The sequence below is a fragment of the Cydia fagiglandana genome, chromosome 20 (genome assembly GCF_963556715.1).
Source record: "Cydia fagiglandana chromosome 20, ilCydFagi1.1, whole genome shotgun sequence".
In the NCBI taxonomy this organism is placed as follows: domain Eukaryota; kingdom Metazoa; phylum Arthropoda; class Insecta; order Lepidoptera; family Tortricidae; genus Cydia; species Cydia fagiglandana.
This window is the reverse complement of record NC_085951.1, coordinates 7113438-7130719: the sequence shown is the minus strand read 5'-3', so window position 1 is coordinate 7130719 and position 17282 is coordinate 7113438. Positions and strand designations below refer to the sequence as shown.

Below are 17282 nucleotides of genomic sequence, written 5' to 3'. Positions count from 1 at the left end.
TACCAAATATTCCCATACGAAACCCAAAAAGTCGCCCAAAAATATATAAGCACAGCGATCACTGGGGCTGCAAGTGCATTGCCGGCCCTTAAGATGAGAAATGCAGTCTACAAAAAATTACCCAACATTGACATTTAGTACTAAACTATGACAAAATATAATACTTTACACTAAATTTGACAAAAACTAACAAATTTGACAGTTTGACAGATTATGTCAATATACATTATGCCATGTCACTTTGTACTAAATATTACCATACACATAAATGCATGTATATAAGTAGCGTACACGAAGAGAGGCCTATAGGTCAGCAGTGGGCGACTGAAAGCGAAAATGATGATGATGATGATTACCATATAATTACCTATTCTATTCTATTCTATTCAATAATAATATTTAATTAATTTTATTTTGTACTTAACCATGACAAAATATGATCTTACACTAAATTTGACAAAAACTGTCAAATTTGACAGTTTGACAGATCATGTCAATATACACTGGGACACTGTAACATGTCCCTTTGTACCAAATATTCCCATACGAAACCCAAAAACTCGCCCAAAAATACATACGCACAGCGATCACTGGGGCTGCAAGTGCGTTGCCGGCCCTTAAGATGAGAAATGCAGTCTACAAAAAATTACCCAACATTAACATTTAGTACTAAACTATGACAAAATATAATACTCTACACTAAATTTGACAAAAACGAACAAATTTGACAGTTTGACAGATTATGTCAATATACATTATGCCATGTCACTTTGTACTAAATATTACCATACACATAAATGCATGTATATAAGTAGCGTACACGAAGAGAGGCCTATAGGTCAGCAGTGGGCGACTGAAAGCGAAAATGATGATGATGATGATTACCATATAATTACCTATTCTATTCTATTCTATTCAATAATAATATTTAATTAATTTTATTTTGTACTTAACCATGACAAAATATGATCTTACACTAAATTTGACAAAAACTGTCAAATTTGACAGTTTGACAGATCATGTCAATATACACTGGGACACTGTAACATGTCCCTTTGTACCAAATATTCCCATACGAAACCCAAAAACTCGCCCAAAAATACATACGCACAGCGATCACTGGGGCTGCAAGTGCGTTGCCGGCCCTTAAGATGAGAAATGCAGTCTACAAAAAATTACCCAACATTGACATTTAGTACTAAACTATGACAAAATATAATACTCTACACTAAATTTGACAAAAAAAACAAATTTGACAGTTTGACAGATTATGTCAATATACATTATGCCATGTCACTTTGTACTAAATATTACCATACACATAAATGCATGTATATAAGCAGTGGCGGATTTGTAGCCTTTGCCGCCCTAGGCCCCAGGCCCTGTAACCGCCCCTTTCTCAGCACTCATTATATTGACTACATTTTGAGTTATTTCTTGTTATCTTCAGCGAATTTTTAGTCACAATTTGCCGCCCCCAAAAAACTTGCCGCCCTAGGCCCGGGCCTACTTGGCCTTAGGGCAAATCCGCCACTGTATATAAGTGGCGTACACGAAGAGAGGCCTATAGGTCAGCAGTGGGCGACTGAAAGCGAAAATGATGATGATGATGATTACCATATAATTACCTATTCTATTCTATTCTATTCTATTCTATTCAATAATAATATTTAAGTAATTTTATTTTGTACTTAACCATGACAAAATATGATCTTACATTTAAATTTTGTCAAATTTGACAGTTTGACAGATCATGTCAATATACACTGGGACACTGTAACATGTCCCTTTGTACCAAATATTCCCATACGAAACCCAAAAACTCGCCCAAAAATACATAAGCACAGCGATCACTGGGGCTGCAAGTGCGTTGCCGGCCCTTAAGATGAGAAATGCAGTCTACAAAAAATTACCCAACATTGACATTTAGTACTAAACTATGACAAAACATAATACTTTACACTAAATTTGACAAAAAAAAACAAATTTGACAGTTTGACAGATTATGTCAATATACATTATGCCATGTCACTTACTAAATATTACCATACACATAAATGCATGTATATAAGTGGCGTACACGAAGAGAGGCCTATACTCAGCAGTGGGCGACTGAAAGCGAAAATGATGATGATGATGATGATGATGATGATGATGATGAAAATGATGATGATGATTACCATATAAATCATGACCCGAACTTACTAACCCGAAATTACAAAAAAAAAATTTAATCTATGTAATTGGGACCGATTTGGACAAAAAAAAAATCAAAAAATGAAAAATAAAAATTTGACCCGGGTCTAAAATCTTTATTTTTAGAGCTAGAGAGATGAAAAAAAAACCGTTTCTGTAAAATTTTAATATCTTTTGTTCAACCCCAAATCCAACCATATAGTCTTGTAACTTTAATAAAAAAAAAATAACTTTGGTCAAAAATCACGTTTGTTATATGGGAGCCCCATTTAAATCTTTATTTTATTCTGTTTTTAGTATTTGTTGTTATAGCGGCAACAGAAATACATAATCTGTGAAAATTTCAACTGTCTAGCTATCACGGTTCGTGAGATACAGCCTGGTGACAGACGGACGGACGGACGGACGGACGGACGGACAGCGAAGTCTTAGTAATAGGGTCCCGTTTTACCCTTTGGGTACGGAACCCTAAAAATCACGTTTGTTGTATGGGAGCCACTTAAATATTTATTTTATTTTGTTTTTAGTATTTGTTGTTATAGCAGCAACAGAAATACATCATCTGTTAAAATTTCAACTGTCTACCTATCACGATTCTCGAGTTACAGCCTGGTGACAGACAGACGGACAGCGGAGTCTTATAGTTCGTTTTTTTAGCACTAGAAATTAGGTAAACAATCTTGATGTGTCTTTTAATTGAAAAATACTTTTTAAAAATAAGTTATGGCAAATATGTAACAATTATGAATCTAATACGATCATTTATATTCTTCTGCTTTCATAAGTAATAGTTTTTGAAATTTAAAAAGCGTTTTTCAATTAAAATACATGTCAAGATCGCTTACCTTCTCGCAAATTTTTTCTAATGCTAAAAAAAACGAACTATATTAATAGGGTCCCGTTTTTACCTTTGGATAAGGAACCCTAAAAAAACATGTAACTGGCTCTAGTCTGTGTATAGGTACAGTTTTAAGACTTAGTACAGTAGTACTAGTTTTTTAGAACGAAAAACAATATAAATAGAATATGTGTATTTTTAAACTGGATAGGTAAATGAACTACCCACAATGACTCGTCAAAATGACTACCTAATTTAAAGTTTGTAAGGAAAATATGATGTCAGATATGCTGTCAATGATAAAACCGCATCCTATGGAATTTTTCCACCATAATGTTTTGTTATGAGGCGTAAATATTAGTGGTATTTTTTATCTATACGTGGATTAAAACGTCCCACCCACGTAGGGTTGCCAGATTGAAAGGCGCTAATATCGGGAAACAATATCAATTTTTCGGGATTTTGGGACTTAATTCGGGAAAAAAAAATACATTCATATTAAAGTGATTATATTAAAAACAACGATATTTTACATTATTGGCACTAAGTCAGCTCGCTTGCTCGGCGACAGTTCGGAACTTGAAATTATTGTTTTATAACGTGAAGCTGTTTTTCGGGACAAGTTTCCCCTTGTCGGGAATCGGGAACACATGCTAAAAATCGGGAGAATCCCGCCAAATCCCGACCATCTGGCAACCCTACACCCACGTCTTGCGTTTGGAAAATCCAAATCTACTTTTAGAATTGATTTCACCAGTCGGGTGAGTAAGCGAATGATACAGGTTTTTAATTGTAACATGGGTATATATTTAGATGGAACTGGAATCATTTTGTCACTGTGGTTTGCACTACATTAAAGTGCAACTATGTACCTAGTTACCTACTGGAATATGTACTTATATAATGTTACTGTAAATACTTGTTATTATTTTAATTTAAAACGCGTTTTCCCGCATAAGAGAAGTCTTCCTATTTATTAACAAGTTCACGGGCCGCGGCCCGTTTCTCAAAAGCTTGTAACTTGTAATACAAACGAATGTCACTTTTTGACAGCTTTTGTTAGAAAGGGTCCACTTGTATTACAATGTTACAAGCTTTTGAGAAACGGGCCCCAGGCCGTCGAAAAACGTTCATAAATGGACTGCCTCCGTCGCCATGATTTGTACTTTAACAAGATTGTCCGTACACGGAACCCAAGTTTTCATAGGATCTTAATGAAGTCTAGTATCTTTTGCCATTTTAGCCACATCACAAGGGTTTCTAGTATTACCTCCACAGCAAAATCTTCAGGGTGACTTAACGACCACATGTATCACCAGTGCAGGCCATGATGCATGCTACTCATATATACGAGCTGCCGTATTAAGAGCTTCTTTTGTATGAGGATTTATACATACTACTATCAATATGTGGCACATATTATATAGAAAATGCGTTGTGACAGTCCGTCCATAGACGTAAAATATAACTGTTGTATGGGATTTACAAGTGCAGCTTCACGCAATATCGAAAATAGAGCTGTGTCCGTGAACGTGTTATTAGATTAGATTAGATTATTTATTTCATGAAATAAATTACAATACAACTTTGCCTAAGCCAAAATTATAAGAATTTACATCACAATCGTCAAAAACTAAAAACGAATAAAAAAGTATTAAAAAGTTGTATTTAAAAGTAAAGTGTCATTCTATGGAACTTGCTAAACAAACCGCCACATTGAAATTGTCAAAGAATGATGAATTTACTAGTGACTTTTGTTTACATAACAAGTCCCATAGAATGACACTTTACCTAAGACCATGGAGACACGCCGGACCTCATTTCTTGACGATCAAACAATAGTGTAATTATATTAATTATTCATTAATAAATAGCAAACAAATAAAAACCAGGATAATGGTAACAATATTTATTTTTACACAATGATATTATTCAACACTTCTTACTTATGACAATAAAATTACAATACCTAAATATTTACATTCTTATTAAATTACAACTGATTTTTAAGATCATATTATTCATATAAAGGATCAGAATACAACCTGTATATGAGAAAAGTACGGTCCAAACAATTTGACGGGAAAAAGGATTCCGGATGTTAAAGAGCGTTTTCCAAAAAGAAATGTAGACTTCATGGGCTCATTTTACTCAGAATCATTTGTATATTCACGCCTATATGAAAAAATGTGTCCCAGAATTTTGTATGAAAAAATATTTATCCAGAGCGTCACGTTCATACAAATAAAATAAAAATTCATACAAGAATGTAACGATCTGAAAATCTTGGGGCACATTTTTTCATGTATGAGGCGTGAATGTGAATGTATTTTGAGTAAAATGAACCCAAGAAATCAATATTTTGAAGACATGTACATTTTTTTTGGAAAACGCTATAAAACGTTTTATATATTTGCAGAATGGGACTTACGGTATACCCAAGATAATTTAAAATGTAACAAGTATTTTCTAACTATGTTCACCTCAATTAGATTTAACTATAGGTACTTGTTTGTTTAATTACCAAGTAGGTACTGGTTACAAGTTCTAGTTTGACGTAAGTCAACGTCATTACGAGGGGAAAAACCGGGTGCTCAATTAAGTATGGAATATTTGTGTCTAATTTAAAGTTTTTGTGCAGTGACTAACAAAAGTCGCTTGTTGATTGGTTGACGGTTAACCCTTAAGGCCTCTTTTCCGTCACTGTGAAAACATAATTCCAAACATGTGATTTAGAAGTATGTACCTACCTACAGTAGATATGTCCATGACATCTGCCAGACAGATCCGATACACATCTGCATGTATCTGGTCTGCCTATTAGTGTAGTAAATAAAGGTAGTGGACCCCGCAGTAATTCCTCAGCCAGAAAAAGCTTTACAGTATGATAAAGTATCAATAAATAAAAAGTATTGTACAAATTTCCAAAGAATAATAATAGTAGTATTTAAGTAAATACCTGAAGTCTTAAATCGTTAATATCTTTTTACGGAAAATTGCTCCGTTTAAACTTTCTTCTCCGGACATGTTCATGTAACGTATTGCAACAATATATGAAATATCAAAAAAAAATCCCCGCAGAAATACCAATATTAACAAAATATAATTTTTTGGCGTGGCTTGGACCGGAAAATTGCTCAGTCTAATTTTTTCACTGGAATGCCATTTTATTGCCGATTTATACATACAAATTGAAAATCTAAAAAAATTACCATGTTAACTATACTTTTTTTTAGTATTGCCTTTTTACTCGCTGTGGAAAATTTCTCTATCCATTTTATTTATTGAATTAAGTTCACAGTTTTCTTTCCATTCAACTATAAAAACATCCAAAAAAATAACGAGCGTATTCAAAACTAAACATATCGGGAGCAGTGTATAGGGAGCGGGGTGTACAAGGGATGACAGTTCTTTTGGATATTTTGGATTTAAGTATATACGTGACTACTTAGTATATATTTAAAAAGAAATCAGGCTGAGAAATTTTCCACTCTCAGTTTTTTATAGTTCTAAAATACATAAACTAGGGTATGCATTTTTTTTTGGATTTTCTTACCCACTACGCCAAATTATATTCTAAGATCATATAAGAAGGAAAAAATGGCAGAGCAATTTTCCGATGAAAATGAGCGCCAAAAAAGGAATTATCGTAAAAAAAATATTCTCATGTTTGACAAAAGTTTTAGATTTTTTTCTAGTATCACATACTGATACAAATAACTTATTTGGTAAAATAATTTTGGACGGAGGAATTACTCGGTTCAATATATAAACAGATTTGTACTTTTACGTATAAATACCTAACTTAGGAGTGGTTTTTTTTTTGGATATTTATATGTTAGTTTCGACTCATACTATACAAAACCAAGCAACATTTCATCGACTGAGAAATTAATGCATGGGTCTCCATACAACAACTTGCTTCGTTTACTACACTATATCTGATGTGGGAAAGTATATAAAGGAGTTTTGGAGTCACAAACTGTTAAATCCAGAAAAAGAAATGCTTCCATGATTAGTGAAGATGACTTTGTGAGATGCTACGGGTTTTATAGATGGTCAAGCAAATCTTGTCAGTAGAAAAAGGCGCGAAATTAAAATTTTCTATGAAACGATATCCCTTCGCGCCAAAATTTTTTAAATTTGCCGCCTTTTCTACTGACAAGATTTTCTTGACCAGCTATAATTAGAAAATGAAAAAAGTATTGTACGTTAAAATTATTGTCCATGGTTTCGCCATATTTATAGACGGCCAAGCAAATCTTGCCAGTAGAAAAAGGCGCGAAATTCAAATTTTCTATGAGATGATATCCCTTCGCGCCTACATTTTTCAAATTTGCCGCCTTTTTCTACTGACAAGATCTGCTTGACCAAGTTTATGCGATGTGATAATCAAAATAATTTTTTTTTCCTATAAATAATGTGTAAGGTATATGCATAGCTTTCTTTCTGTCAAGTCCAAAGTTTGGCATTAAAGCTTAAGAATAATCCTTACTAATACGACAATTAAACTAAGGAAAGCTTATGGCACTATTAAACTTATACATATGGATTTCTTGAGAAATATTGAATAATTGTGGTCTTTTTTGACACAGTAAATGAAACGGGTATCTAGTACGGCTACCATCAGTTTTGACATTGACATAACGTTCACGTCTACGTAATTTACTTTCTGTACATCTCGCTTGCACTAATATGCCAGTATGAGCGAGATGCATAGAAAGTAAGTTACGTAGACGTGAACGAATATGTCAATGTCAAAACTGGTGGTAGCCGTATAGGTAGCTGTTTTAATCCAACTACTTATATGGTTCTAAGGTTCTATATATACAAAATAAATCATTAAACATGTTTTACGCTTGAACTTGTAAATATGACTTTTTTATTTCAATGTAACATGTGCAGACGACGTAAAAAATATGTTTACATTTTTCGCATATTACATGTAGGTATTTAATGTGTAAAATTGTCAACATATCTTTGACGTTCACTGTACGTAAGTATATACAGTTACAGTACAGGTATCGATTAAAATTGTTTTTAAGTTTAAAATATTGGATATTGTAATGTGTAGGGAAAGTTTTTTTCCGTACGTAATGATAGATTTTGGTAGAAAAGTAAAATGTTATTATATATAACTTAACACGTACTTTTTGGTTTTACAAGTACATAGTAACAAGCATACGTCTCGTCAACGTCAGCACTTGTTTGTTACCAGTACGATATACTATACGCTTAAATATTCATTTAAATATTAAGAATAATAACAAGTAGGAAGTGTCCATTAGGAATCCTTATAAACACAAGAAATATATTTACATAATTTACAAACGTTGACAAACATAAATAAGTATTTCATATACGTCTCGTCAACGTCAGCACTTGTTTGTTACCAGTACGATATACTATACGCTTAAATATTCATTTAAATATTAAGAATAATAACAAGTAGGAAGTGTCCATTAGGAATCCTTATAAACACAAGAAATATATTTACATAATTTACAAACGTTGACAAACATAAATAAGTATTTCATATAATACAGTATGTGTCATGACAAGGTAACTTTTCAAGTTTTCAGGAGTGAATATATATGTAAAACATAAAAATGTTTGCTTTACGAATTATCACGTTACGTCTAAAATTGGCATTTTGTATCTAAATATCTATTAATTTTCATTATTGGTAACTATTTGACATTATTATTAACTACACATACAACTAATGTCATCGACTCTTACTAAGCCAGTCTTGCTTTATCAAATCAGCCCCTTTCTCCCCTATCATGATGACTGCGGCGTTGGTGTTGCCACTCACAATAGTCGGCATTATACTTGCGTCTATTACCCTTAGGCCTTCGACGCCATACACCCTCAGTCGCGGGTCCACCACCGCCTCAGGATCCCACGACGGCCCCATCTTAGCTGTCCCACTCTGATGGTATATCGTCATAGAAATGTGCCTCACTTGACATTCAATATATTCGTCAGACATAAATTTGAAGTGCTTACAGCTCGGCAACGGCTTCATATATAGCCGGTTACCAAACTGTTTGAAAGGAGATGCTTCTGCCACTTGCACGGCTATTTTGATTCCTTCTACAAGGCGCGCCACGTCTAATGGATCCTCGTGGTAGCGTGGGTTCATTATTGGATAATGGAAAGGATTGGAGCTCCTTAATCGCACGTAACCTCGTGTATTCGGCCTCAGCAGTAAAGGCATAATAGTCCAAGCATCCTTATTGGCTATAGGCCTGTAAACAGTATTATAAATCTCGTCCGTGAGCCCTAAGATCTTTCTGACTATTTGCCCATTGTCAGATGAGAAAGACGCAGGCGCCATGTGGAACTGAATATCAGGCCACAATCCAGAACTGTTGGCGTACTTTGTGTTAACGAAAGCGACCCCTTCTAAGCCTCCTAGGGTCGTCATGGGACCTCTCTCGTTGACAACGTAGTTCATGGTAACGGGGAAAGCCTCGAAGCGGTTTTGGACGATTGCAACAGGTTTGTCGACTAGAAATGTTAATCCTCCTACACCAACGTGGTCTTGCAGGTTTTCACCGACCGGCAAATCCTTTAAGACCTTAATTCCGACGTCTTTTAAATGTTCTTTGGGACCTATTCCAGACAGCATGAGCAGCTGAGGACTGTTGATGGCGCCGGCCGATAATATTACTTCTTTTCTCGCGTAAACAACTCTCCTCATGCCGTGTTTTACATATTCCACCCCGTACGCCTTCATTGTCACTGGATGGATTAAAACTCTTGTTGCTTGGGAGTTTAAGGATATGTCTAAGTTTCTTCGAGTTCTCACGGGTCGCAAGAATGCTTTGGCGGTACTGCAGCGAGATCCGCGGCGTATAGTGCCCTGGGCGATCATGAATCCGGTTTGGTATTCTCCATTGATATCCCTGTTCTCATACCCTATTTCAACTCCAGCTTCTACGAAGGCTGCGACTAATGGTGTCCTCCAGGGAGCTTCTTGAACCGTGAGGTATCCTCCCCGCCCGTGGTATTGACTCTTGGCTAAATAAGGGTTTCTGTTGTCTTCAGATTTGATAAAGTATTTCAAGACGTCCCGGTAGCCCCATCCGGGGTTGCCGGATTGTTCCCATTGGTCGAAGTCGTATCGATTGCCACGAACGTATATCATGTAGTTGAGAACACTGGAACCGCCAAGCACCTGAAATAAAAACAAATCTTTCAATCAAAAACCTTAATCATTTTGTGTTTATTGCCATCTAGCGGTGAGTCTCTACACTGACATATAATAATCGAATACAAGCCACGAAACTAGTTTTATCGTGAGCGACGCTCAGCAAAAATGCGACAGAGGGCTCTGGTAGGCCTTATTACGATTTTAAATATCGATATCGATAACATAAAAAATAAACTACGACAAAATTGTTTACGAATCCTGCTTCATCTGAATAACCATGAAATAGCCTATTTAAAAAATCATGGAATATTTCAATGCGTATTATGACTTATAATATGAGCAATGAAGTGCTCATACTGAGATTCCGTTGATGTCTTTTACTAAGAGAAATTGAATTGCGCCCGGTGCTCTCTTTTGCAACCTATTTTCCAGAATTGGCGGAGAGAGAATAAATTGAGTTTTCGGAATAAGTGAGAATATTGGTAGGTATATAAAATGACAATCATGGTACAGCCAAATATCGGCGCCCGGATCCAATATTGTATCTTTAAATTGTATGGACATAAAATAAATAAAAAATCTTGCTTGGTATATGTCCCACCTTGCCGCGGGGCCAGCTGCAGCGGCGCTTCTTGAAGCCGAGGCAGGCGTGCGCGGTGGGCTCGGTCTTGTACTGCCAGTCCAGCTTGGTCAGCTGCAGGTAGACCGCCAGCGACGTGACCTCCTGGTGGAGTAGTGTTTATGTATCTGTCGTACCTTGCCGCGGGGCCAGCTGCAGCGGCGCTTCTTGAAGCCGAGACAGGCGTGCGCGGTGGGCTCGGTCTTATACTGCCAGTCCAGCTTGGTCAGCTGCAGGTAACCCGCCAGCGACGTGACCTCTTAGTGGAGTAGTGTTTATGTATCTGTCGTACCTTGCCGCGGGGCCAGCTGCAGCGGCACTTCTTGAAGCCGAGGCAGGCGTGCGTGGTGGGCTCGGTCTTATACTGCCAGTCCAGCTTGGTCAGCTGCAGGTAACCCGCCAGCGACGTGACCTCCTGGTGGAGTAGTGTTTATGTATCCGTCGTACCTTGCCGCGGGGCCAGCTGCAGCGGCGCTTCTTGAAGCCGAGGCAGGCGTGCGCGGTGGGCTCGGTCTTGTACTGCCAGTCCAGCTTGGTCAGCTGCAGGTAGCCCGCCAGGGACGGCACGTCGGTGATCTCGTTCTCGTCGGGCCCTGGAATGTCATGGTCAGACACTGTGATTGGGGCACCGATACAAATAGGGGTTTTATCAACTTTTAATCGAGGTGAACATGTATGGGTATGGCCCGATTTTTATTTTGTTGTAATTATTAATTGAATGTTGAAATTGCGCTTATTATACCGAATAGGGAACTATCTATCCACCAAATTTTATCGGGATATCGGGAATAAAACATAGAGAACAAAGTAAAAATTGGTCCAAATAAGGTTATACTGAAACTGAATCAGTTTTTACGAGTACTATTACGGAACAGCGGGCAATTTTAGATATTTCGAGTAAATAATAAGATGTCTGTTTTTTGCGGGTCAGGATTTTTTTCCAATACTGGAAAATGTTATGAGCTAATTAAAACAAACATCAATTTTGTTCTGTAAATGTATCTGCAAATTAGTTAATAAGGTATTTGATACAAATAAAAACTTGAGAACACTTATCTGACTTAGTAAATAAGACTATTTTTAAACCTACCTATGCAGGTCACCCGAATACCAAAACATAACTGCACTCAACAAATAACTAATTACTGTTTTATTATACACATAACAAGCGAAATTGAAAGCTTTAGTACTACCGGATCGAAATACTTCCGGATTGGTAATAAAAACAACAAGTCCGACCAATAGCATGCTTTCAGGGTTATTTAAGGACTGTATCGTTTATTATAAATACAGATAAAACCTGGTCTAACTGTTGACGTGTGTATTATTTTGTATTACTATGTTCTTAAGGTATAATCTGGGGGTATTTTTAAGACATATCTGATATAAGAATGTTTTACATTTATTTTATTTTAGGGACTTTATGATGATTTTAATACCTTCTAGCAAATGTAATTCGGACAAGCCTATCGAGCTTAATTTGAGACTATTTCACCGATTCCTTAGTACGATTTAAAGAAACAAAAGGTATTTATGCTGCGAAAATATGCCATCTAAGTGTCCTTTTCATGATTGCTCAATTGAACATCCACAGAATAAATGTGGTGTATTTTATCTTTACATGAAAACGACTTTTTATGCAACATTTTGGATTCCCGTCAATTTCTGACGCCAGGGAAATGACGGAAACAGCTAAAAGAATCTACCGAAATCCAAAGCCTAACGGACATTCATGGCGTTGAACCATGGCTAGAACAGGTCGATAGAAACGCTCCATGATGGTTATATTGTATACCAAAGTCGTAAGTAACATGCCATATTTTCAAAAAGGCCACCAAGCACAGATCCAAAACTTTTTTTCCAACTAAAAGAAATGATTAGACTATGCCCAGATGTTTCGCTTTACGAATCATATGTAATTGCTGTTTACATAGTACGATTTTTTTTGTGTAATACTTATCTTGTTCGCAAACCGTAAATTTTCTTGTAGTATTTGTCCGAAATCGTTGTAGTTACTCGGGAGGATTGGGTAAATATTGTCCAAACCATATGCTTTACGTGATCTCCCAGGACGAAATGTTACTTATTATTAAAGCACTAATTAAACTATATGTGTAATTTTTTAATAAAAACATAATACCAGAAAAAACGGCTAAGTAAAGTTGTATTTATAATAAACGATACAGTCCTTAATCCCATGATTTGACATAGGCACTAGGCACATAGCGGAAACAAATGTAATCCTCATAATTACTCAACTAAGCACAAGTTCCTCGTGCGGCCCGTGCCCTCATTATCCAAAGACTATGTGGAGCGACGCGGGTTCACCTGCTTCATAATCCTTCATTCATACACCCTTGTATCATAATGTACCAGAAAAAACGGCTAAGTAAAGTTGTATTTATAATAAACGATACAGTCCTTATCTGATAAAAATTTATTCAAGTTACCTTTTAAGGTATTTTTAACAGGTTTAAAACGTATTTAAGTAATTAGGTACTTATTAGGTAGGTTAATTTTGTTTAATTATCAACGGGGTAAGAGCACACCGTTCCGTTCCGGGTACATTTAAGACAAATCATAAGCTGCATGAGATATTCCAACATATCACTTTTAACGAAGGGTTTTTTAATTAAATCAAGTGTGACGTGGGAAGTTTTTTGGCAATTATAATATACAGTCATAAGTTTTCGTGACAATGGCGGAGATCGCGCAAAAGGCACTCGACTGTTACTTATTTAGATGGTATAATAGTCATATGCTTTATGGGAATATAGTTCAGAGCCGGAAACTGCTACCAACTTTTAGTATGTTGTTGGGCATGGCATTGGGTCTCCAAAACTGCCGGGAGACGGCGGCGCCGGCCATCTACTTCAGCGGAATGACCTCATCAAAATGACTCCCGCTTCGTTGCGAATATTGCATACTGCACCCAAATTATGCATAGCACATACACGTGTGGGGTATTAAATGAAAGCCAATTAAATAAACTATATTATATTCATACAAAGTGTATCAAAAATGCAACAGTTTAAGAGAAATTTACAAAATAATAAAAATCACGTAAAAAAATATTCGATTATTTGGGTTTTACAACCAAACCAAAAGTCGGACGATAAAGCAATGTACTACAACATTAAAGATGACGTCTCAAGCCATACACTGATATCAATAAAATCAAAATTGGACCAAATATGTGGAAATTATGCATTAAAATGTAGATATTCGCCCATACAAAGGCATAAAAGTTAACAAAATCAAAATTGGTCATTTTCAGGATAATCCGCATAAGCTTCTAGTATGTTATTAGCAATATGACCTGGAGTCTAAAACTGCCGGGAGACCATCTCTGTTGTTCCTCAGTTACAAATAATGACGTCATATAAATAATCACTGCCGAATTTCGTAAAATGTAAATTATAGCTATACCACGAGTCTCACATACACGTGAGTTACATGTAACGAAAGGTTATTAAATGTATTATGATTCACCTAAACATTGTTTGTAAAAAAAATGTACGGTTTCAGAGCTAGAAACAACGAAATACCACTTTTTATGGAAAAAGTAGATATGTATCAATTTTATAGCTAAACTAAAACCGTCAAAAAAATTTTGCGTATAACATTTGAAAAACTTGTTATTCAACTATATATCACAATTTAAATTTTACATTTCCGACAAAAACTGTGGAAGTTGTGGAAAAAAAACTAAAGCGCCCCAACAATTCTACCTTAATGCGCTCATATTATGCAAAGAATAGTTCTATTTATCGAGTATTAAATGAATGAACATTACATAAAATACATGAAAACGGCATTTTCAAATGGAACCTTAATTAAAAAAATAATAATTTAGTTGATAAGTAAGCAAAATACTGTTTCTTTAAGTACCTAATCTCCTCCTTTCAAAGTCGGTTAAAATGTGGCTTTTGTTACCTGGGCTACAAAGACAAATAAATTGACACCTCATTTATCAAAATCAGTTCAGTTGTTTCATGTAAAAAATACATAATTACATACGTAGATAGCAGTTCCTGCTGTAGTTGCGGTAAATATTAATATGAAATAGACTCTTATTGTCATGGCCTAACGCTACATTATTAGAGAAATGTAAAGTTACATGCCAGTAAGTAGGTACATGCCTGATACAAAATGCCTTATCGAGGTAAATGCCCTATCAGTTCACTTATACATAATTATATATTTAAGCCTCGATTAGCCTTGTACATACATACATCACTGGCTCAGTGACCCAAAGCAAAGAGGATCTTCTTATAAAAGTGGAATCTTGAGTGGTGCAAGGGTTTCAAGGCTGAGCTGAGAAGGCTGGCAGAATTTTCCCTCTGATCCTCCCTCTGATCATTCGAAGCCTCCATAAGGCATCTTGCTAACTCATCGAGGCGACGCCCGCTAGGCCTGCTAATAACATCTACGGCCTGAGAGTTTCAACGTTAGATGCCAAGCCACGCCAGGCCATAATAGTAAAGGTCTAATTGGGTCAAACAGATCACTGTGTTACGTTCTTTCCTGTGGACATACACAAAGTTAAGGGCTATAAAGGTTAATTTTCTTATTTAACCCTAACCCACGTAAAAAGGTCCTCCTTTTATTTACAGAACTATGATAAAATCATTACTTACATGCCCACAAGCTGTTAACTATTGCCCACAGGGGAGAAAAATGTACAGTTCGCGCGAACACGCTAGTTTTCTCTCCTGTGGGCAATAGTTAACAGCTTGTGGGCATGTAAGTAATGATTTTATCATAGTTCAAGTCAAGTCAAAAATACTTTATTCATGTAGGCCTAGTAACAAGCACTTATGAACGTTTTACATAATAATATATTATCTTAAGCTAATTATCAGAGCAATTTATTGAAGTTAATATTATTCCATAGTAATATTGGATTATTATACAGATCAAATTTAATACTAAGAATTTCACAAAAAGATCGTCAAACATAAAAAAAAATTGTATAAAAAATACTAGTCTAGAATGTTTCTAGAATAAAATCTAAATGTCAATAACAAATGTCAATAAAACTTAACAAAGAAGTACATACATTGAATTATCTATTTCGAGTCACCATTAATCCCACGTTGTTTTAGCACTCATGTACATAGTCTTGTGTGGTATAATAAGCTTTAGAAATAAGTTTACGCTTTACATAATTTTTAAATTTATTAATTGATAATTCAGTAATATGGTTTGGAAGTTTATTATAAAATCTTACACAATTACCCATGAATGATTTTTTAATTTTATGGAGCCGTGTGAAGGGCACTGCGAGCTTATGTTTATTTCTAGTATTAATATTATGAATGTCACAATTTTTCCTAAAATTAACAATATTTTTATGTACATACAGAATATTCTCATAAATATATTGACAGTGCACTGTCATTATGTCAATTTCCTTGAATTTATCTCTAAGTGAGTCTCTATGGTTCAATTTATATATTGCTCGAATAGCCCGCTTCTGCAGAACAAAAATGGTATTTATCTCTGAAGCACCGCCCCACAGTAAAATACCATATGCCATAATGCTATGGAAGTAACTAAAATATACTAATCGAGCTGTTTTCACATCAGTTAACTGACGGATTTTGCTCACTGCAAAAGCTGCAGAACTCAGTCTACTCGAAAGAGTAGCAATATGGGGACCCCACTGAAGTTTAGAATCTAAAGTTATACCAAGAAAAACTGTACTATCAACTAATTCCAATTCCTCATCCTTCACAATGACACTTGTTTGCACATGCCTTACGTTACTACTAGTGACAAACTGAATACATTTAGTCTTTTTCTCATTTAACAATAAATTATTAACATTGAACCAATTTACTACCTTTGAAATAGCATCGTTTACATCATTGTACGCTTGTTGCTGTCGTTTGACTTTGAAAATAAGTGAGGTGTCGTCTGCAAACAATACTATGTCATGGTGGGTCTTTACAAGGAATGGCAAGTCATTTATGTAGATAAGGAACAGGAAAGGCCCCAATATTGACCCCTGTGGTACACCCATAGAGACCAATGACCCCGGTGATCGCTGTCCACTCACATCGACCCTTTGTATTCTACCATTTAAGTAGGACTTAAGTAAATTCAGTGCCGATCCTCTAACTCCATAATAGTGTAGTTTCCTGATCAATGTTTCATGACAAACGCAGTCGAACGCCTTAGACAAATCACAGAAGACACCTAAAGCATCTCGTGACTCCTCCCAGGCATCGAAAATATGCTTAATTAGCTCAACACCAGCATCGGTTGTTGAGCGACCCCGTGTGAAACCAAACTGCTTATTATGCATTAAATTATTGCCGTTAAAATGTCGTACTAATTGTGAAAGAACTAATTTTTCAAAAATCTTGCTGAATGTTGGTAGCACAGATATCGGTCTAAAGTTAGTGGGGTCAGAGCTGCTACCAGATTTAAACAAAGGAGTTATTTTACTATGTTTCATT

General features: G+C 35.7%; 3 protein-coding genes across 6 annotated transcripts in view; 2 read left to right on the top strand and 1 right to left on the bottom strand.

The window, feature by feature from the left end:
* LOC134674577 (flotillin-2) overlaps window positions 1-17282 on the top strand; it is a 352073-nt gene that overhangs the window by 100071 nt on the left and 234720 nt on the right. The window lies entirely within an intron of this gene.
* Window positions 1-17282, top strand: part of LOC134674549 (uncharacterized) — a 420725-nt gene that overhangs the window by 250886 nt on the left and 152557 nt on the right. The gene's annotated exons all lie outside the window — the stretch shown is intronic.
* LOC134674517 (glucose dehydrogenase [FAD, quinone]) overlaps window positions 4929-17282 on the bottom strand; it is a 48990-nt gene continuing 36636 nt past the window's right edge. Inside the window, exons 4-5 of the mRNA XM_063532614.1 lie at window positions 11263-11408; window positions 4929-10220 (exon numbers count right to left, since the gene is read on the bottom strand). Of these exons, the coding sequence (XP_063388684.1) occupies window positions 8763-10220; window positions 11263-11408 (1604 nt within the window). The 3' untranslated portion in view covers window positions 4929-8762. The remainder of the gene's footprint in view (window positions 10221-11262; window positions 11409-17282) is intronic.